The 23,246-nt window shown below is 44.8% G+C and overlaps 1 protein-coding gene across 1 annotated transcript; it reads right to left on the reverse strand.

The window, feature by feature from the left end:
* Positions 1 to 15,839: 15,839 nt before the first annotated feature.
* NPVF (neuropeptide VF precursor) lies at positions 15,840 to 17,614 on the reverse strand. The gene is given in 4 exon segments (XM_059656163.1): positions 15,840 to 16,018; positions 16,021 to 16,224; positions 17,477 to 17,539; positions 17,542 to 17,614. Coding segments are annotated over 4 exon segments (519 nt in total).
* Between the last annotated feature and the right edge of the window lie 5,632 nt (positions 17,615 to 23,246).

Genomic DNA, 23,246 nt, shown 5'->3' on the forward strand with positions numbered 1-23,246 from the left:
AGGGCGCATCCGCCGCCCCAGCCCTCGGCCGGGCCCCGCCTCTCCCCCGCCCGGCCCCCGCGCCTCGCCCGCAGGGCGCCCTCTGGCGGCGGCATCACTCTCTCCTTCCAGGGCTGCCTGCTCAGTTTCTCCTAGAAGAGTCCATCTAACCTTTGGGCCGCTCGTTTTCAGGATCTCCTTACATTCTCTCCTAGCAGATACCCTGTCAGCTCAGCCCACTGCAAGCGCCCAGCTTTCCATGCTCCACGCTAACCCTGACCCTGACCCTGGCCCTGACTCTGGCCCTAACCCTGACCCTGACCCTGTCCCTAACCCTAACCCTGGCCCTGACCCTGTCCCTAACCCTGACCCTGACCCTGGCCCTAACCATGACCCTGACTCTGACCCTGACCCTGGCCCTAACCCTGACTCTGGCCCTAACCCTGACCATGACCCTGTCCCTAACCCTGACCCTGACCCTAACCCTGACCCTGACCCTGACCCTGACCCTGGCCCTAACCCTAACCCTGACCCTGACCCTGGCCCTAACCCTAACCCTGGCCCTAACCCTAACCCTGGCCCTAACCCTGACCCTGACCCTGGCCCTAACCCTGACCCTGACCCTGGCCCTAACCCTGACCCTGACCCTGGCCCTAACCCTAACCCTGGCCCTAACCCTGACCCTGACCCTGATCCTGGCCCTGACCCTGACCCTGTCCCTGTCCCTAACTCTAACCCTGGCCCTAACCCTGACCCTGACCCTGACCCTGACTCTGGCCCTAACCCTAACCCTGGACCTAACCCTGACCCTGACCCTGATCCTGGCCCTGACCCTGACCCTGTCCCTGTCCCTAACTCTAACCCTGGCCCTAACCCTGACCCTGACCCTGACCCTGACCCTGACCCTGTCCCTGTCCCTAACCCTAACCCTGGCCCTAAACCTGAGCCTGGCCCTAACCCTGACCCTGACCCTGTCCCTAACCCTAACCCTGGCCCTAACTCTGACCCTGACTCTGACCCTGGCCCTAACCCTGACCCTGGCCCTAACCCTGACCCTGACCCTGTCCCTAACCCTAACCCTGGCCCTAACTCTGACCCTGACCCTGACCCTGGCCCTAACCCTGACCCTGTCCCTGTCCCTAACCCTAACCTTGACCCTGACCCTGTCCCTAACTCTGACCCTGACCCTGACCCTGGCCCTAACCCTAACTCTGGCCCTAACCCTGACCCTGACCCTGATCCTGGCCCTGACCCTGACCCTGTCCCTGTCCCTAACTCTAACCCTGGCCCTAACCCTGACCCTGACCCTGACCCTGGCCCTAACCCTGACCGTGGCCCTAACCCTGACCCTGACCCTGATCCTGGCCCTGACCCTGACCCTGTCCCTGTCCCTAACTCTAACCCTGGCCCTAACCCTGACCCTGACCCTGACCCTGACCCTGACCCTGTCCCTGTCCCTAACCTTGACCCTGACCCTGACCCTGACCCTGGCCCTAACCCTGACCCTGACCCTGTCCCTAACTCTGACCCTGACCCTGTCCCTGTCCCTAACCCTAACCCTGGCCCTAAACCTGACCCTGGCCCTAAACCTGACCCTGACCCTGTCCCTAACCCTAACCCTGGCCCTAACTCTGACCCTGACCCTGACCCTGGCCCTAACCCTGACCCTGGCCCTAACCCTGACCCTGTCCCTGTCCCTAACCCTAACCCTGGCCCTAACCCTGACCCTGGCCCTAACCCTGACCCTGACCCTGTCCCTAACCCTAACCCTGGCCCTAACTCTGACCCTGACCCTGACCCTGGCCCTAACCCTGACCCTGACCCTGTCCCTGTCCCTAACCCTAACCCTGGCCCTAACCCTGACCCTGACCCTGACCCTGACCCTGTCCCTAACCCTAACCCTGGCCCTGACCCTGACCCTGACCCTGGCCCTAACCCTGACCCTGGCCCTAACCCTGACCCTGACCCTGTCCCTAACCCTAACCCTGGCCCTAACCCTGACCCTGGCCCTAACCCTGACCCTGACCCTGTCCCTAACCCTAACCCTGGCCCTAACTCTGACCCTGACCCTGACCCTGGCCCTAACCCTGACCCTGACCCTGTCCCTGTCCCTAACCCTAACCCTGGCCCTAACCCTGACCCTGACCCTGACCCTGACCCTGTCCCTAACCCTAACCCTGGCCCTGACCCTGACCCTGACCCTGGCCCTAACCCTAACCCTGGCCCTAACCCTGACCCTGGCCCTAACCCTGACCCTGACCCTGTCCCTAACCCTAACCCTGGCCCTAACTCTGACCCTGACCCTGACCCTGGCCCTAACCCTGACCCTGACCCTGACCCTGTCCCTGTCCCTAACCCTAACCCTGGCCCTAACCCTGACCCTGACCCTGACCCTGACCCTGTCCCTAACCCTAACCCTGGCCCTGACCCTGACCCTGACCCTGGCCCTAACCCTGACCCTGACCCTGTCCCTGTCCCTAAGCCTAACCCTGGCCCTAACCCTGACCCTGACCCTGACCCTGACCCTGTCCCTAACCCTAACCCTGGCCCTAACTCTGACCCTGACCCTGACCCTGGCCCTAACCCTGACCCTGTCCCTGTCCCTAACCCTAACCCTGGCCCTAACCCTGACCCTGGCCCTAACCCTGACCCTGACCCTGTCCCTAACCCTAACCCTGGCCCTAACTCTGACCCTGACCCTGACCCTGGCCCTAACCCTGACCCTGACCCTGACCCTGTCCCTGTCCCTAACCCTAACCCTAACCCTGGCCCTAACCCTGACCCTGACCCTGTCCCTAACCCTAACCCTGGCCCTAACTCTGACCCTGACCCTGACCCTGGCCCTAACCCTGACCCTGACCCTGTCCCTGTCCCTAACCCTAACCCTAACCCTGGCCCTAACCCTGACCCTGACCCTGACCCTGACCCTGTCCCTATCCCTAACCCTGGCCCTGACCCTGACCCTGACCCTGACCCTGGCCCTAACCCTGACCCTGACCCTGTCCCTGTCCCTAAGCCTAAACCTGGCCCTAACCCTGTCCCTGTCCCTAACCCTAACCCTGGCCCTAACCCTGACCCTGGCCCTAACCCTGACCCTGACCCTGTCCCTGTCCCTAAGCCTAACCCTGGCCCTAACCCTGACCCTGACCCTGACCCTGACCCTGTCCCTAACCCTAACCCTGGCCCTGACCCTGACCCTGACCCTGACCCTGGCCCTAACCCTAACCCTGGCCCTAACCCTTACCCTGACCCTGGCCCTAACCCTGACCCTGACACTGTCCCTGTCCCTAAGCCTAACCCTGGCCCTAACCCTGACCCTGACCCTGACCCTGACCCTGTCCCTAACCCTAACCCTGGCCCTGACCCTGACCCTGACCCTGTCCCTGTCCCTAACCCTAACCCTGGCCCTAACCCTGACCCCGACCCTGACCCAACCCTAACTCTAACCCTAACCCTGGTTGGAATGATAAAGGAAGGAGGGGAAGTAGAGATAGTGAGTACAGTCAACTCTTGAATTTTTCTGTGAATGGAAGCGGAGAAATCAGGCGAAAACTGGCGTTAATGTGGGGTCAAGGGAGGACTTTTTAAAAAATGGGAGGTACTGCAGAATGTTTGCTAATGGGAGTGATTCAGTAGAACAGAAAAAAGTGATGATGCAAGAATTCAAAAGGTTTCCAAAAATAAATAAATAACCCCGTTTCTCAAAGCTCTTAGATTCCAGGACATGTGCTTTCCCACCTGCTGCTCTACCCCCTGGAGTCTAACTGGTAAGGGCCCCAGATTTAGAGCAGGTGGGAGGCAACCATAGGCAATACACGAACTTTCATGTCCAAGTTTCTCTTACAAATTATTACCTTATTATACATGACATTTCACAATAGGATTTTAAAAACGAATCTTTATTTTAAAATACTAACTTAAAATTATAATGCTACATCTAGTTGAGTAAGAAGATTTGTAGCATCAATTAAATAACAGTAGCTAAACTAAGAAGAGGTCAATCAAACTTACTTGAAAGAGAAAACAATGCAGATGTCCCCTTGTGGTTGTGGGTGTTCAAGACCCAGCTGCTGTGGAAACTGCGTCAAACCGGCAGGTGACCCTGGGTTCTTGAGCTTTTACTGCATAAGCCCCCTCCTTCCTGGGCGAGAGGGGGCTCATGATCCCGGGGATCCCCTGACACGTTCGGTCCTCTGTGGAGAAAAAGGACCATCTGGGAAAGGCTGGCACTTGGACTCAACCTTGGCCAGCATTTGCCTGTTGCAATCATTTTCTTTCCTTAACTCAATGAATTTTCAGTCGACATGGCTGTGTTCCAGTTTTCTTGAGTTTTGTTTTCTGTTTTTTGTTTGGCATGGAAGGTTGTCTCCTTTCTGTAATTTCTTGCTCATGTGTCCCTCCATCTTCTCATACAGGTTGCAAATCTTCACCCCACACGGCCTGACAGAGTCATTGGCTTGTGTCATTGGCCCATTATTCTCACTACACCGTTCCTTTCACAGACTTCGTCGAAGTCAGAACACTTTTTGCCTAGCACCTTCACAATTCTTAAAGTGTGTCATCTCTTCACTATCAAAACCACCACCACAGCACATACCAGGATCCTCCAGGGAAATGCATAGGCACGTGGGGCTGTCCCAAGCTTTCAGGAATCACCAGCAGAACACTGCACAGGTGCCGCAGGACTAGCTGAAAGGCGAATGCATGGCAGGCAGGTGGCCCTCCATGACTGGTTGGGCGCTCAGCTCTGTCTCTGAGTGCCAGTGCCCTGTGTGCCATACCTGACCACGATGGAGTGTTCTATTCCTAAGTAAACAGGTACCTAGCAATCAGGGCAGATCAGTTGGGCTGGGGGAGGGGAATCCAGCAGGTTCTAGAAAACCATTTTTCCTACCTGTACTCTGAAATAGAACGTGTTCTCACGTGTACAGGCACTGGGCTCACATGTACGCCCCATAAAGTGTCACCTACCATTAACACCTTGCGTTAGTGTGGTGCATTTGGTACCACTGATGAACCAACATTGGCACATTAGTATCAATTGAAGTCCATAGTTTACATCAGGGCTCATCCTTTGTGTTGTGCAGTTCTGTGAGCTTTGACAGGTACATGATGTCATGTATTCAGTATCAAACAGAATAGTGTACAGCCCCCCTAAATTTCCTGTGCTCTACCCAGTCATCCCTCCTCTCCTCTTGAACCTCTGGAAACCACTGATGACTTCCCTTGTTCTGAAGGCTGTGTTGTCTTTCAATTAGTGGTAGCATGGCATATCTTTCTCCATCCCTTTAGTTTCCAAATAATTATGTCTTCCAAATTAGTTTATTGTACACAAAATACACTTGGGTGTGGTTTTCTTATTCCTTATAACAATCCATGTCCTTTAACTTATACATTTAGACCTTTGACATTTAAAGTGATTGTTTATATATTTTGGGTAGTATCTATTTTATTTCTTATTGTTTTCTGTTCATTGTCTTTACTTTTTCTTTTGTCTTCCTCTTTTTCCTTGTATGGTTTTAGTTGAGCATTTTATGTGATCCCATTTTGTCTCCTCTTAACATATCAATTATACTTCTTTTTAAAATTTTTGAGTAGTTATCCTTTGACTTTGCAATATACACTTACATCTTATTCAGGCCCACTTTGTTGAGAATTTGAATGGATATGAAATCCCAACAAAGTGTGAAAGAGGAAAAGTCATTTTTAGATGAATAAGTCTTCAAACAATGCACCATCCAGGCATCTCTATTTGTTTAAGTCAATGCTTTCCTCTCCCTTTGAATCCAAAGGCAATTTTTAACTGATACAAGTAGTATAATCATTCTTTGTTTGCTTTTTTTGTTTTAGAAATTTGAAGCCATATAGAAAAATTCTAAATGAATTCAGGGTAGTTGGGGGAATAAAAACTGGGGGGGGGGGGAGGATGAGGTTGGACTTGAGACAGTAGTTTTTCATCCGACTGGGACACTAATGAGGGTGAAAGGGGACACTATTAACATTACCCGGAAAATAAGCATAAATCAGAAATGTTCCTGGAAAACTGGATGCAGTCATCCTGATTATAAGCCCCATAGAGTTCTTTGACTTTTTAAACTTTGTGCATGTATTTCTCTTCAACATAAAATTAACCTTAAATGCAGACTGATAAGGTTTGTGAAGTCAGTGAGTCCAGCTTCACAGTCCATGCAGAAAGGACATCAGTGATATTCCTGACGTATAACCATCTAGCCTTTGCTCAAACCCTTTCCCTGGCTCACGCTAGGTCTATTACAGGGCAGCTGTAATTGTTATCAGTTTCTTTCAAACTTGCCAGCTCCACCAATAGGAATATAATACAGAACCCTTTCTCCTCTATGGCTAGCCCTGGTTTTAAAAGTGCATTGCTTCTTTAGTCCAAAAGAAGTGACACTGGTACCTTGTCCAGTCCCCCAGCTTTTCAGCCCCACTGTGCTGTGTTTATTAGTATTAGAGTGAAAAGTGGGGAAGGCGGGTTTGTTTAGGCTAAGAACCAAGACTTCAGAAAGGATTTATTGTCTTGGGCAAGGTCATACATAACCCTGCAGAAGGTTTGATTGGCACGTGACAGGCTCATGCATCAGAGAAGTCGCTGACTTCAGTGACGCATAACCCCCGGCTCCATGCCTGCTCCATTCCTCTCGCAGGCTGCCGTCTTTGCCCTCTTGCTGTCCTATGATGTAGGACTTGGCCAAGATTGACAGAGAGAAAGAAGGTTGAAGGGCAGTGGTTAAAATGTCACCTATCCAGACTGAAATCCAAGTGGCTTAGTTTACCATGATGTGTTTTAATAAATGAGAGTGAAAACGGAAGAGGTTGTGGTTTCTAATCAAACAAAGTAGTGCTTTAGCTACTGAAATGCAAATGGTTTAACTGGTAGGGAAACACACGTTAATTAGGTCAAAAAGATATATTAGGAGGAAACTAAAAACATCATTGCCACAGTTAGATCGACAGCTGGTTTGTGGCAAAAAAAGACACACATGGAAATTACAGAGTCAAATGTTAATATTTTGATCTTCTATTGCTTTGTAACTTGAGTGACTATTTTAGTTTTATAATAAAAACAACCTTTGCATTTCACTGCAGGTATTTTAACATAGAAACAATATTACTGATTCTCAGTCACAGTGTGTTTTGTGCTGTTTGAGCGCTCTGCCTTTCCTGAGGGTGCACTGATTCCTTGATGGTAATAACCCTTACCTCAGAGCTAGACGCAGGCTGCAAGAATGATGTTTACTTTTGCCTTCTGTAAACCGTTGAATTTAGGCGATTGTATTATGTTAGTTTACAATTTTTAAGTGGTTAACTGAGCCTTAAGTGTACAGTATATGGTATAGAATTTAACCAGAGGATCTCAGAGACTTCTTGTGGTGGTGGTTATTGTTTTGATCAAAGAATGGTCAAAGAATTTAGAATTAGTTAAGTACAAATGTGGAGCATTTTCTGCCCTCTAGTGGCAAAAAGCAATTTTGCAATATTGGTTACATTTCAGTGTTTTAAATTATAAGGGAAAAGCTACATGCTATTTTATAAGTGGTTTGAAAATTATATAGGTACATTGCTATAGCTAATTAGTATTGTTGCATATTTTAAGAAAGATACACAATATTTTTATGTTTTATTAACCACAATATACTAATGCTGGGAAATCTTACAAGAGGTAAAATAAATTTTGAGATAATTTTTCTTTCGGATTAAACAGTATTTCTCTACCTCTACAAGAGTATTAATTCAACATTAATCTCATTATAATTTAATTTCACTCCTGATTCTAATTGTGATTTTCCTATTTGACTCCTTTTACATGTTAGTTTCTATATTTAGGAGGAGAATAACGGGCAATACTTCCCATTTCCTAAGCTACACATAGGAATAAATGTATTACACGAGTGTTATATTATGAAAGGAAAACTTCATGATACATGAGTAAAATAGGCCATTAGGAAGAATTTGATAAAGCCCTGAAGTTCAAAGTGCTATAAAAATAGTTCATGAATGATTTTTGACCATTCTTTTTTTTCTCAGGAAAATTAAACTATCCAAACTCTTCATTTTCATTATTGTTATGAAATAAATACCTTCTCATGCCTGACAGTTTCAGATATTTACAGAGAACCATTAGCTCTGGCCCCAGTTGAGATGATAACATAGTTCAGGAGATAAAAAGATGAGCAACAATGACTCCATTCAAAATAAGCTTAAAGGGACTATAGCGAAAATTTAACATTCTGGTGAAAAATGTGATACTCCTACCTAACATATTAGTCTGTCAGAATCAGGGCATCTCTAAAAAGCATCAACCTTGGACCTGGACAGTATTATGCTAAGTGAAGTCAGTCAGTCAGAGAAAGACAAATACCCCATGATCTCACTCATATGTGGAATATAATGAACAAAATAAATTGACAAAATAGAAACTGAGGCACGGATACATGGAACAGACTGACAGCTTTCAGAGGGGAGAGGGTTGGGGGACTGGATGAAAAAAAGGTGAAGGGATTAAGCAAAAAACATACGTATATAGCACATAGACAGACAAAAGAGTGGTGATAGCCAGAGGGAAAGGGGTGGGGGGCGGTAGGTGGCGTGGGCAAAGGGAGGTAAATGGGAATGGAAAGACTTTGTTTTGGGCGATGGGCGCACCATGCAGTGCGCAGGTGATGTTTTGAGTTTTACACTTGAAACCTGTATGGTTTTGCAAACCAGGGTCACCCCAATAAATTCGATTTAAAAAGCATCAATCTTATTGTTGTCATAGGAACTTTTTTTGTAGGCAAAATAACGCGAAAGCTTTGGGTATATTATTATGTAGGTATTAATAGCCTGAGTGTAATTAGAGAATAGATGATGTTGAAAGGGAAGTGAAATGCACTTAATGCCACTAAATTGTACATTAAAGATGCTTAAAAGGGTACATTTTGTTATGTATATTTTTCCACAGTAAAAAAAAACTACATAAGAAAGGCAAGTGAAATCTCTCCGATTTTTAAACACTCTACCAACAATGAAAAAATGTGCAATACCTAAATACACCTCTCAGGAAGTCAGGGTCACTTAATAAATAGTCATTTAAAATAAACATTGGATGTCATAAAGAGGGACAAACGTTCGCCGCACAGTATTTTCCTGATTCAAGCCTGACTCTAAGAAGCAAAGTGATTATATTTCCCACAGAACAGTCTGGGGGAGAGGAGGGAAAGGCTGAGATACTGGAATACTCCTACGGTTCATGTCAGTGAATTCTATTCTGACTTATTTTAATTCCTTTACTGCTCTGTCCTAATTCACGGGTGAGATCTGTAGGAGACTGGAAGTAACCCAGAGATTGAAAGACAAGACCTCCCCTTGCAAAAGCTTATCTCCTGATGCCTCCACTTGCCAATGCCCACCTATTTCAGTGGCCCCCGTGGCCAGTTCAGTTCTCCATTGAAGCAGAAACTGATAATTGAATTTCATCATCAACAAGAACACTTTGGTGGGGGCGGGGGGATCATTATTGCTCCTTTAGAGTCTAAGATAAAAATGGCCCGGCGTTTATTCTGTGACGTCTTTACCCTTTATAGTCATTACTGATAGATAGTAACTTATTATTGATAAGGTAGGCACCTCCTTACCTGCTCTTAAGATAAACACTTTATTAAAGCTGTCCAGGCATCTACGGTCTTTTTCTTTCCTTTCTCCTTCCCTCCCTCTCTTCTTTTCCTCTTTATAAAATCTGTATTCAGGGTTATAAAACAGTGAGGATTTATTCCTGCTCTCTAGGGCATCATGTTTTCTTTTTAAAGCTCAATTCAATAAATGTTTGCCGAGTGCTTCACAGGTTTGAGGGCTGGATGGGAGGTGGCTGTGTGGTGGAGGACAGGGTAGAGGATGGAGGAGAGCACAGACTTTGAAGTCAGACAGATCTCAGTGGTTCGTTTCTTCAGAGAGTTCTTCCTTTTTAAAAAAATATACATTTATTGATTTCAGAGAGGAAGATGGAAACATCAATGATGAGAGAGAACCATTGATCAGCTGCTTCCTGCACACCTCCTGCTGGGGATCGAGCCCACAACCCGGGCATGTGCCCTTGACAGAAACCGAACCTGGGACCCTTCAGTTCGCAGGCAGACGCTCTACCCACTGAGCAAAACTGGCTAGGGCTTCAGAGAGTTCTTTCTGAGCTCAGTTCTCATGTATAAAAATGAGCAAAACAGAAGTGGGTAAAACAGCATTAAATGTTAAAAGAGACACAATTATAACAATAACTAGTCCTTATTTTTATTAAGCTAGGGAGGGAATACAAAGGACAGTCTAGTGCAGTGGTTCCTAATCAGGAATGCTTTTGCACCCCAGAAACCATCTGGCAAAGTCTGGAGACATTTTTAGTTGTCACATTTCGGGGTGGTGCTACTGCCATCTAGTGGGTAGAGGCGATGGGTGCTGTTACATACCCTCTGGGCACAAGGCTGCCTATCCACAACAAAGAATTACCCCTCAAATGTCAATTGTGTTGACCTTGGCTTAGTGAAAGAAAAAAAAAATGTTTCATATTTTATATAACAAGGAAGTGCACTCATAGAAACTGGGCAGACCATCTAGTGTTCTACTTGTCCATCCAATGTCCCTGCTTTTTTCACCATTGTAATAGTGGCTGGGGCGCTGTGTCCAGAGGAGAAACTACATTTCCCAGCTTCACTTGCCGATGGGGGTGGCCAATGACACGAAAGCTGTTGGTGATGATCTTTAAGGGGCCCTTGGGGAAAGAGCACCCCTTTGTGTTTGCTGCATGGAAGGGGCCGTAATGGCCTGGTGGGAGCCATGTGCCTGGGACAGAGGAGTGGAAAGATGGCAGGAATCTGGATCCTTGATGACTGTGGAGTTTCCATACCAGCCCAGAACTGCTTCCTTCCAGACATTTTTATGTGAGAGAAAAGTTTTGCTTGGTTAGCCCTGGCTGGGTAATTTGGTAGTTTGGAGTGTTGTCCGGTACACTGAGAGGTTGCAGGTTCAATTTCCGGTCAGGGCACTTACCTAGGCTGCGGGTTTGATCCCCGGTCGAGGCTCATACGGGAGGCAATGTTAAAACAATGTTACTGTATTTAGGTTTTCTATTACATGCAGCTGCATCCACATTTGAACTGGGTTTTGAAGGATTTAGACAGAAAAGGGGCCTTACAGGTGAAGGAATTGGAGTGAAAAAAGGTGCAGAAATGTGACAGGAATAACATGTGGTTTGATAAGATCCAGAGGAGAAGTGTCACACAATGTCTGCAGGAGGAGCTCTAGGGAAAAAAGTACACACACACACACACACACACACACACACACACACAAGTGGAGGCCAAGCGCTCACCTTTCTTGCCCATTTCATTTTGTTGGTCACACTTAGGTGAACACTGACCTTTCATTTTTCTCACTGAGAAATTGGTCTCTGAGTCAGTATATTTTTCCCCCTTTTTGTATTTCTCAAGGTCACTGTCACAGTATGATGTATGAAATGTGGGCCTGAGATCACATGGGAGTTGCCTTCCATGAAAATCGTTGACGTATACTGTGCATCCCCAGTTTTCCCCACAAAGCCCCGACCGTCCACTCATCTTTACAGGCTTCCCGAGTTTTAGGTCAGGACCAGTCGGGTGGAATGTCTTTGCAGAAGGGAGGTTTTGGAAGAGAGAATGGTTTGGGGAATGAGCCTGGGGAGGCACAGTGAGGAGAGGCGCATAGGCACCAGCTCACCTCTGTTTTCTGCTGCTGCGGGAAGCCGGTATTTGGAGGAGGGGCAGATTAAACCACTTGAATGATTCTGATTATTTTGGCATCATGTTCATAAGCACTTTAATGGCCAATCAGATAATCCTATTCCTTTATAAATTGAATTAGATATTACTTTAAAATAATTCTAGAAATAAAAATGTCTTCTGTTGCAGTAGTTCTTGAACTTAATGGGATCACAAACCCCTGAGAGAATTTAATCCCAGAACTCCAAACTCTCTCCCCTGCAAATGAACCTATTTTGTGTAATGATTCAGAGAAATGGTCATTTTTAGGAGCTATAAATATTCATTAAAAGGTGAGATTTGAGATCAACTAAAGGACTTGTATGCATGCATATAAGCATAACCAATGGACATAAGACACTGGGGGATAGGGGAGGCTAGGGGACTGTCTAGGGCGGGGGGGAAAAATGGACACATATGTAATACCCTTTGTAATACTTTAAGCAATAAATAAAAAAAATAAAAAATAAAAAAAGATTTAAAAAAAAGGTGAGATTTATCTTTGTTGCAAAAGGTGTCAAAACTGAAGTTTTAACTAAAACTCCAAAATATAATAGATGTGAAATTCCCAAGGCAAGATCACCACTTGCAGACTTTTAAAAAAACTTATTGAGTTGAAAAAGAGGGAGAGAGAGAGAGAGATGTCAATTTGTTGTTCCACCTATTTACGCATTCATTAGTTGATTCTTTTTTTTTTTTTTTTCAGGTGATCATCATAGCCGGGTTCTCTTGTCAGGGTCTCCAGCCAGGTTCTATAGCCAGTTCTCCACCCAAGTTCTGGATCTCCAGCTAGGTTCTCCAGCCAGGTTCGGTCGCCAGGCTCTTCAGCCAGGTTCTGGCTAGGTTCTCCAACCAAGTTCTGTAGCCAGGTCCTGTCCAGGTTCTTTTGCCAGGTTCAGTCACCAGGTTCTAGTCAGGTTCTCTTGCCATGTTCTATCCAGGTTCTGTAGCCAGGTTCTGTCTCTAGGTTCTTCAGCCAGGTTCTGGCTAGGTTCTCTAACCAAGTTCTGTAGCCAGGTCCTGTCCAGGTTCTTTTGCCAGGTTCAGTCACCAGGTTCTAGTCAGGTTCTCTTGCCATGTTCTATCCAGGTTCTGTAGCCAGGTTCTGTCTCTAGGTTCTTCAGCCAGGTTCTCTCGCTAGGTTCTGTGTCTAGGTTCTGTCCATTAGTTGATTCTTGTATGGCAACCCTGGCGTATCAGGACGATGCTCTAACCAACTGAGCTACCCAGCCAGGGCTATCTGCAGACTTTTTGAAGGAAGTGGTTCTCCTAGTTCTCAATTCTCTCACCTACTTGGAGGCTATTAAAGGATAGGATTGGGGTTTATGGGAAGATTTCTTTGGAGAGCATGTTACCTTGCTGTGAATGCCCCTTACCTATGCCCAGATGTCCCTTCACCAGGGAGGGGCTTCCGTAGGATGAGGAAACCTGCTCCATGTGGTTAAGAGAAGCAAAGAACTGGTGCCCAACTCCAGGCCAAAAAGCTGAAGCGTCTGGGGGAGGCAGAGTAGAGGAGGGCCTCCAGTGTGGAGGGTGAGCCGATAGAGGGTGATTCCTGCTGTAGAGGACCCCAGAGAAAAATGGGCATGAGTGGAGTGGGTGCCAGTGCCCCAGGGTGAGGGCTGAGGTATCATGGGAAACAGAAGACTTGCCAGGAGGGGGGCCCGCAATGGTGGGCGGTACCGTCCTCTGGGTCCCAGGAGTGAATCTGGCTCTTTATCTATTTGTGTTGCCGGATGTTGCATGATACTTTCTCTGCTGCTCAAATCTGGAGGTGCGAAGGTCCTAAATACTATGGAAACGGCAGGAAGCAGTCTTACCCGTCGGCCCCTGCTCCCCTAAGCAGGGCAAAGAGAATTGGAGACACAGGGGAGCAGCAGAATGGCAGTTGCGGGGCAGCCTGCAGTTCTGCCCTGGGCATGGCAAGTGGTGTCTGCGTTTTCTGTGGGTCAGGTGGATGCTGAGAAGGTGGCAGGCCTGAGCCCTTCCTGGGCAATAAATGGGCCTGGGAGTCCAGGTGAGATGGGGGTGGTCGGAGAGATCAGGGAGCATGCAGGTCTCTCAGGTCAGCGTGAAGGTCCCTGTTGTGCTTCCCAAGAACTCCCGCGCAGAAGCAGCACTATTATGTAGAGAGGATGAGAGGGCTGCTCTTGATTCCCACACGCACATCCTCCTTTACCCGTCCCAACACCCTGGAGAAGTAGGAGGAGGTTTTCCAGGCTCTACCGCATCCTCTCTCACCACCTGCCTCTGAGGTGAGAAAGGGGAGGCAGAGAGAGCAGAGACATGCTCCTTTCCTCTGCAGGTGCTTCCAGCAGCCAGCCCGGCCTGCGATGGCGAGGGGAAGCTGTGCCTCAGATCCAAGGTTGCGTCTTTAACGGGACTTGATGGCGTTTTTAAATATCCAGAAGTGACTAAAGAAGTTATAGAGTTTGTCCACAGTATCATTAAGGGATCTCTACCCAGCAGGGAAAGGAGATCCAACACGGCCCAGCCAGAGCAGGAGGGATGAAAAATAACACCATTTCCGGTTTGCACCCGATGGAGTTGAATAAATTATTTATATCTGATTAAGGGCTTCATATTCCCATGACTAAAGTCAAATAATTGCACTAGGATTGTGGCATACTGTGCTCATCAATTGTTAGTGTAAGAGTGACCAGATTTTTTTTTCCTGCAAATTAAATACTTGAAACATTAAATGAGGAGGAAAGAGATCCTAGTTGTGTTGCACTTGAAAGGAGTGATTTGTAATGGGCACTCAGACTCACAAACTTAACATTGACTCTTCTCTCCCCCATCACGGCCCCATCCCAACATGTGATGAGTTGGCGAACTCTACCTCTGTGTGATATCTCAGAACCGCAGCAGGAACACCAGCGGTTTTTCTTTTCCTGATGAATAACACCCCCAATCCTTTGCCTGGCCCTGAGTGCACTCTTTGCTTCCAGCTCATCCTTCTCACCTTCTTTCCTCTCCTCTTTGCATGCTCTGTGCTTTGCCAAACTGAACCCCAGGTGTTCTTGGCTCACGTGGCTTTAAGACCTTTGCTCATATCCCCTGTCTTTGCCTGAAAGTATCCTCTTTCCTCCCACCGGTCTCTAAATGCTCAAAGTAGAGCCACCATTCAAAGTCCAACTCATGAAACACCCCTGGTTTCCCAGATGAAGAAACATTCTCTTTTTGTTGACCCTTCATAGGAATTTATTAGTGCCTCTCACATCATTTCATTCATTCTGTCCAACCTTGAAGGCTTACTATGCATAAGACACAGTTGTAAGCATTGGGGATGTGGCAATGGACAAAAACTGTGGGATTTATGGAACTGAAATTCTTGTAAAGGGGACAGACCCTAAATACATGTTAGGTGGTGATAAGAAGATGGTAAAAAGTAAACTAGTGGTGTTCCGAGGTCTTATGATGAGGTGTTATAGCCTGCCACCGTACTCCTTCAGGTCTTACCTAAAGTGTCATGTACTATTTTATCCAAAAAAATTTTTTTTACATGTACTTTCTACTAGAAAATAATAAGTAGGTAGCTTATTTGTTTTTTTAATCTCTTGTAGACCTTGCACTCTCATTTGTACATAGTAGATACTCAAGAAATACTTATTATTTAATAAAAAGAATGATTATAATAACTGAAATTATTTATGAATTGAGATCCAGAAAAGAAATTTAAAGTTGAGGAGGATAATCTTCTGAATTTGAGAACTGGGTATCCTTTGTACTTGCAGACAACTCATATGAGACCTTTTCTGTTAGAGAGGTCAAATGTTGGACAATGTCATGAGCTTAAATTCCCAATCTGTCCGCACATGTCTTTGTGGCTATTGGGTAATGATAGGGCCCATATGGGGCTTAGGAGGAGCCATCTCATTACTTTATACCTACAGCCGTGTTTGCACCTGACCTTCTATAGTTCTCAACGTACAGGTGTTATTTCCCTGGGTCTTTGCCTTCTTCCTTCTAAGAAACTTAACTTTCTTGGAAACTTCTCTGGAAAAGATGCAATCCTGTGTAGGGTTTCTGGACCAGCTGCACATAACTGCCCACGCAGTGCCATGGGTTTTCAGGTAACTACCTTGGGTGTTTTTGATCAGGATTCTGGATTTCTGGGGGCTGACAGGACAGAGCCTAAAGCAGCTCATTGACAGATGGTGAGTGCATGGGTCTTTGGAGCACATCACTCAGTGTCTCGGTCACATTTTTGGCTGTTGTTCTCCCAAACCTCTGTGGCAGATTAGGAACACGTCTGAGATGCTTTCCTTTCTGTTTCTTCCAAATCTCAGAGGCGGGGTGGCCATTGCCCCAGTGCTTGCTTCTTCCGTGGGCCTCCCAGGTCACAAGGGCAAGTTTTTGTTGACTGCAGGTGTGCTCATCTTCATGACGTGTTTTGGACCCCAAACTTTTAATTCTTCAAAACGGAAACTTCTTTTCTTTTCCCCTTTAAGGTTTCCTCTATGATATCATTAGAAATGAGAATTAAAATTATTTATTATTGTTATAAGCAATAGAGTTGAACCCCAAATGAACTTAAATCCAGACTTTAATCTGTAGACTTGTTAAAGCTATAACCAAAGTGTGTGTTTTCATGCACATAATAATTGAATAAATAATTTGCATTAAGTTTCTGAAAGCAATCTGGTTTCTCTGTCCCTGGACTATTGTAAGACAACTATAAAATATTAATATATAGAGTGAATACAGCAATGTGTTCAAGCAGCAGGAACAAAATGAGGCATTGAAATGAGATAAATGTTTATTTTACTTCAGTTATTCTTTTTTTGGCTTTGGATTCATATTGTTTATGGAATATTTCATATATTTTTATATTTTTATTTTAGAGAAACCTCCCTCTGCCTCTCCGTGTCTCTTGTTTCCCCCTCTGTGAAGGCCACAGTGGTGGACACATGGCCACAGCGGTGCTAGCCTGGTTTTGAGGTGCAGGTGGAGGAGGCTCCTCTGCATTTCTTTCCACCAGTTCATATTCAGAGGTCCAGTCCAAAAGCATTTCTCAAGAAACAGATGGTATTTTTATTAGTATATAAATTATATTTTTAGTAAAGCACCAGTTAGTTTGTGGGTTATTGCCCCAGTAAGATGCCGACTTTAAAGAAACCATTTAAAACACAGCGACTGTATAATTAGATTTATTTAATCATGAAAGTTTGTCCATATAAAGATTTTTAAATGATTGTTTTCTGATTGTAGAAAGTAATAGATACTCATCTCAGCAAATGTGGAAAACATCTAAGAGCATAAGGAAGAAAATAAAAATAAATCACAAATCCACCATGTAGGGATACAAATTTTAGCTAGATTTACCACAAACTTTTATTTATTTGCTAAGTAGAAAATAGCAATGTCATATTGTTTTGTTTGTGGTTGCAGACAGTTCAAATGTCCAGCTGAAATGTATCCAGATCTTATTTTTGCAACTGTTTATTACAACTGTGTACTTCTGAGTCCACTGAAAATTATTAATGCACCCTGTGCTTGCTAAGTTGATACTGTACTTACACAGTAATTGAAGAAGCCAGGCCTTTTGCTGTTGTGTTAAACAGCCCGAGTTGTAAGGAATCCGCTGTCATGGGAATGCCGAAATTAGACAGAAAGCAAAACACAAATGAACTCTTCCTTGCACTTCACAGAACCATCACTCCGGGAAAATATGTAGTTAGTACCAGTCATGATAGATAGAGTTAAAGAGCTTACTTCAGAACACTTGTCATCATTTTCTTTGCTGTGAAGATTGCACATCATTAATTCATCTGCATGAAGATGTTTGATGTTAACAAGCTTGAAGTGGCTAAAGTCAATAAAATGGATCGTTTTGATGAAATAACTTCCATTTTGTCCTAAATCTAGAATTAAGTTTATAGATGCAGCAAGATGTCTGACGTCTACAAGAAGGGAAACTGTGGTCTTTTTATACTGTCTAAAAACAAAGGCAAGTTTGCTTTACCATGGAAATCAATCCCACATGTTTTAAGTACTAATATTAATTAGAGTATTTAACTAAAATATGTATGTAGGGAATGTGGGTAACTATTCTGGAAGACAGCAATGTTTCTGCTTGCAGATTCATTAACTTTGAAAATCATTTTTCCTCATTAAAAACGAGCTTCTAATGAGGTAAGTTTGGGGCCATGGTAATTAAGATTTTGAGCAAACAGAATGCGTTATTTCTCTGAGCTCAAACAAAAACTATATTGGTGCTTGCATCAATTCCTGAGAGAAGAAAAAAATAATATTCAATACATGCTAGCCACGTTACAATTTTTTTTTATCCACACAAAAGAATTAAGCATACTATATTCAAAATGTCAAACAAAATTAAGAAAGTGAAAATAGGGACTGGGTGAGAAGGGGGAAGGGATAAAAAAAGAATGTGAAAATAATTCTAAGTCTCATAATACCCAAATAAAATGCCATTAATTAACTTTTTGCAAAATGCTGTTTGGTTATTAAAAAGCTTTGGAGTAAATGTCAGCTGTAGCGTGAAGGGTGTGCATAAGACCATGTGATAGGCATTTTGACAAACTGGCTGTCTCGGGAGGAGCGGGAGGCAGTTCAAGGCCTTTTGTATTTGCCCTGTGGGCCCTATTTGGCAAAACTGCATAAATCATCGGGACTTTATTTTTATGAGATGCTGCATCCTACCTTCTTCCTCAAAGCCCTTAAGGACCCCAGCAGAGGTTGGGTGAGTCACACACGTGCTGATTTTGTGGTTCCCCTGGCCCATATTATTTAAGTAATCGCACATTGCCACAGGCACACAGACATCGTGGCAAAAGAAAAGAATTTGCAGAAATAAATGCTTATGTACGGAAATGCCAAAGAGAGTCTCTTTTGGAGCAGGTGCCTGGTATTCGTAAAAGACCCACCTATCACTAGACTGCCAAGGTCAGTGGTCGTCAAACTCATTAGTCAACAGAGCCAGATATCAACAGTACAACGATTGAAATTTCTTTGGAGAGCCAAATTTTTTAAACTTAAACTATATAGGTAGGTACATTGTTATTAACTTAATTAGGGTACTCCTAAGGCTTAGGAAGAGCCACACTCATGGGGCCAAAGAGCCGCATGTGGCTCGAGAGCCGCAGTTTGCCGACCACGGGCCTAGGTTCTAGGGAAATCATTACTTGTTCCTACCTGTCCATTGAACCCTTTCAGGAGAAAAAGACAGATTTCCAATACTCTAGCTACTTCTAGACACAGACACTTAGAGGTGGATTAACAAAAGAACCAATCATAAAATTGCACTTTTTGTGTCAAGAATTGTACCACCTTTAGCCTCTCTCACCAACCTATCACAGTCTGAGGTGTGAGATGGGCAGGAGTGAAGCCCTTTCTTTCTTTTTTTAAATAAGTTTTTATTGATTTCAGAGAGGAAGAGAGAGGTAGAGAGATAGAAACATCAATGATGAGAGAGAATCACTGATCAGCTGCCTCCTGCACCGGGATGCAGGCTCGATCCACGTCGGGCAGTGCGGGAGCCCACAACCCAAGCCTGTGCCCTGACGGGAATTGAACCGCAACCTCCTGGTTCATAGGTTGATACTCAACTACTGAGCCATGCTGGCGGCCAAAGCCCTTTCTTTGTAACATACGTCCTGAGAATAAACCAGAAAGTGGAAAACAACAGTGGGCAAACTCTCAGGTACCCCACGTCACACTTGCCCGCGGCCTCTCTTAAGGCAGTTGACTGCATTGGCCTCATTTGTTTTGGTCTGTGGTAGCCAAGGATCCCCACAGTAAGAGGCAATTAATTCAATTCATAGTCGAATGTTAATTTTGTAAAGCTGTTAGTGGATTATTTGGGTTTAATTTCCCTGAGGATTTAATACATTTCTCTTCCAAATTGTTTCTTTGAAAACTGCGGATGAACTTCCTTTTTTTTTTTTTTTTTTTTGTGGTCAGTAGATCCAAACTTTTGAGAAATGGGAGAAGCAAGGAGCAAGTTATGTTGGTCGAGTTCACACTCTGGAAAAAGTAGAAGGAATGGCTTGGGTCTCTTTCAAAATATGTTTGTCTCTAGTTGTTTCGAACTTCAGCAGTTCACCAGTTTTCAGTGCTGCTACTTAGGGTCCTGGCACATCCACTGTTTGTCCAAGCCAAAATCCTTTGTAAGATCCTTGACTGTTTCCTCCTCTTTTCTGCCACTTCCCATTCTATAGCTAATGAACCTTATTTCTAATTTTGAGCTATTACAGCCAATAGATAATATTTTTTTTGAGCACCTATCATGTGCCACGAACTGTTCTAAGTACTTTGTGAATTAACTTATCTTTCATACAAATCCCATGAGCAGGTCCTGTTATTGTTCCTACACCACAGAAAGGGAGACTAAGGTGCAGGAGGGTTCACCTTCTCGCCAAGTGGCAAAGTCAGGATTTGAACCCGAGCTGTCTGAGCACTCACTGTGCTAGTTTGCCCAACCAAGTCTGGCCTCTCCTAACCTCTAAATAGCTCTTACATGTGTTCATGTCTCTCTATTCTTCCTGCCATTGCTCACTCACCATTTTCTCTCGACTAGAACTTTTTCCTGGTCCTCTCCAATTCTTCCTCCACAGTGCAATCAGAAGAAATTTAAAACATACAATACCATATATTTGATTTCTTCTTTAATACCTTCCTATGATTTCCCATTTCTCTGACAATCTTTAGAGAGCCCGATTGTCATTTCTTATTTCTTATTTCTCCCGCATTCTCTCCACTCCCTACAAACTCCCTGCTTTATGACCAACTTCTTTCTGTTCTTCCAAGTAAGTGGATGTGCTTTCTCATGCCTCCAGGCCTCTGTTCGTGATTTTCCTGTGGAATATTCGTCCGCTTCTTCCACCTTTTCACTGTTTGGGTCTCAGCGGAGGCATCACATGTCTGAGAAGTCCCTCCTGACGTCCGGCTCCAATAAAAGGCTTTGTTCTTCCCCAGCCACGCCTCGGCTCACTCTCACTTGTCTTGCTTCCTTGTTTCCCCTCCGCTGCTCTGGAAATGATGAAGGCAGGACCCAGCTTGTGCAGATCCCCATGGCATTTCCACTGGGATCTCAGGACATTTCATTTCTAAATGAATGCATACATTTTTCATTAGTTTTGGAAACCGGAGTTAAAACTGAAGTTGCTTGTTAATTAATTTTCCCAGCGTTGGCTGTCGACCAGAGTTTTCTCTCTGCTGTGACTTACACATTATTGGAGCTTAAGTTTATTGGCTTATCCTGAAATCATAACATGTTAACATCTCAGGCTTTCCAGGTCAGAGACCCATATAGGAATATAGTCAGATATAAGCCGGCTGAATGTGAGTTTAGGTTTATTCTGTTATAGTGCAACTTACAACTTATTAGGTTCAATATGTTCTGCTGGATCTTGCCATGTCGAAGGCCCCAGACACCAGGAAGGGTCTGAAAAGAGACTACGCAGCCCCATGGAGGGCTTTCTGACGGGGTCTCCCACTTGGCAGCCTTCACAGGCCTACGGGCTCCTCTGGCTGAGGCCAGAAGGGGCTCTCTGATTGCTTGTTATTTTTCCATGCCCACTAGCTGCACCCTAACCTCTGGCAGACAGAGCGGGGAATTCATCATTTCCACCAATCGGGAACCGAACTTACTGGAGTTGGGTTTAGGATTTTTTAAGGCTCCAGTAAAATATTTAAGATTAGAAGTTTTTTTTGCCATGGGCTGCAAGTTTTTATTTAAATCTTTATGTAAGGAGACTACTATTTGTAATACCTTAAACAAAAAAATAAAAAATAAGTAAATAAATAAATCTTTATGTAGATGGGCCAGCTCACTCCACACATTTATCTATGTTCCCTGAGTCCACGTGAGACTTACCAGGGAGGTGGTGAATTTTAATAACCCCGAGGAACCTCATTAGAGAACCCTTCTCCTCACCCTCGACCTAGAAGATTACTTCCAGGGCGTTTGCCTTTTTACAGTGTTTATGTCTTCCTCCCCATCTAAGCATAATCCCATTGTGCTATGCAGAAGAATTTATGGCATTACAGCTTTATTTTGCATTTCATGATTGCAAAGTATTTTGCAGCCATTTGTTAACTAATTTCAGGCCCTCTTTAGAGGGTGGGTGGGGGAATGACTGTATAATTCATTTCAGCATTATGTATGCCCAGAGAAAGACATACCTGCCTTGGTTTCAAAGAAGATCATCATATGCAAATGGCATAAAATTACTGTTTTAAAAATGCGTGGTGGTGCCTTTGTTTCGAGATTTATGAGTGGCTTGTTATAATGAGCTTGTCACATTTGGATGCAGTGCTGTATTTACTTCTCTGCCTTTTATTATGACAGACGCCAGCACCGGGGCCTTGGAGGTGCCGGCGCGAAAGGGAGACAGAGGCTATTCCTCCATGTCCTGAGTGCGGTTGGAATTCAATTCTAGTTGAAGTAACTTAAAGAATCAATTTGTACAATACGAGAACAGACATGAAATATTTATAAAAATTAACTCACAGGATTTATTCTAGAAGGTTGTTTAAATGGCAAGGTCCCTATGTCTAAAGGGCGTATGTCAGGACCACATATCGAACAAACGCAGCCTCGGTGTTAGATCTTGCAAACCGCATGCAGCGGTAACGTTACAGAAAATTTTAAAGCGCTTGTGCGAGGCTGTTAAGGAAGCAGCCGCTCTACAGCACAGCTTTCCAATTCCAGCTTTTACGCTTTTTAATGTTCATTTTTATTGACATTTTTTTCCTTGCAGGAAAAATGTGTGATTTTTACTGGCCTGGCAGGAGGTTGTGGTACCTCTTGCCAAAGTGTCAGGTAAACTCGGAATTCTCTACATGAGGGACAAAGACCACATGTTTAGTTAAAACAACACGTAGCTTTTGTACAAATATAGGTAATGGAAACCCAGACTCTTGCTTGGATTTTTTTTCTTTGGCTATTTGCGTTTGATGTTTTAAATATAAGTCAGCAGCCACCTTGTAATGCCAGCCCCAGCGGAATAATTCAGTTTCTTACAAAATGTGCACTTTTTCAATATCTTGTTTTTAATTTTTAAATTTTTGTTTTGTTTCATCCTTGTTTTCGAGGGTTCTGCTCTAAAAAGGGGAAAGTGCTCTCCAAATAATAATTTGCTTTAATAAAAAGAACATTTTAAACTGTCAGTAACTGAGCAAGGACCTAGCCTAATCCATATGCTTTTTCCTCCAGCCTGACCACACCTTCACTGGGGAGGAAATCTGTGGCTTAAACCTACACCAACGTGCGTTTGGGGGTGTTAGCAATGGACAACTCACACAGGAATGAGGGCAGATGGGTAGTTAATAAAAATGAGCATCATCAGTAATTCACCCTGGCTGGTTTGGCTCAGTGGATAGAGTGTTGGCCTGTGGACTGAAAGGTCCCAGGTTTGATCCCGGTCAGGGGCACATGCCCAGGTTGCGGGCTCGATCTCCAGTGGGGAGTGCACAGGAGGAAGCTGATCAATGATTCTCATCATTGATGTTTCTCTCTCT

The sequence above is a fragment of the Myotis daubentonii genome, chromosome 10 (assembly GCF_963259705.1).
Source record: "Myotis daubentonii chromosome 10, mMyoDau2.1, whole genome shotgun sequence".
In the NCBI taxonomy this organism is placed as follows: Eukaryota; Metazoa; Chordata; class Mammalia; order Chiroptera; family Vespertilionidae; genus Myotis; species Myotis daubentonii.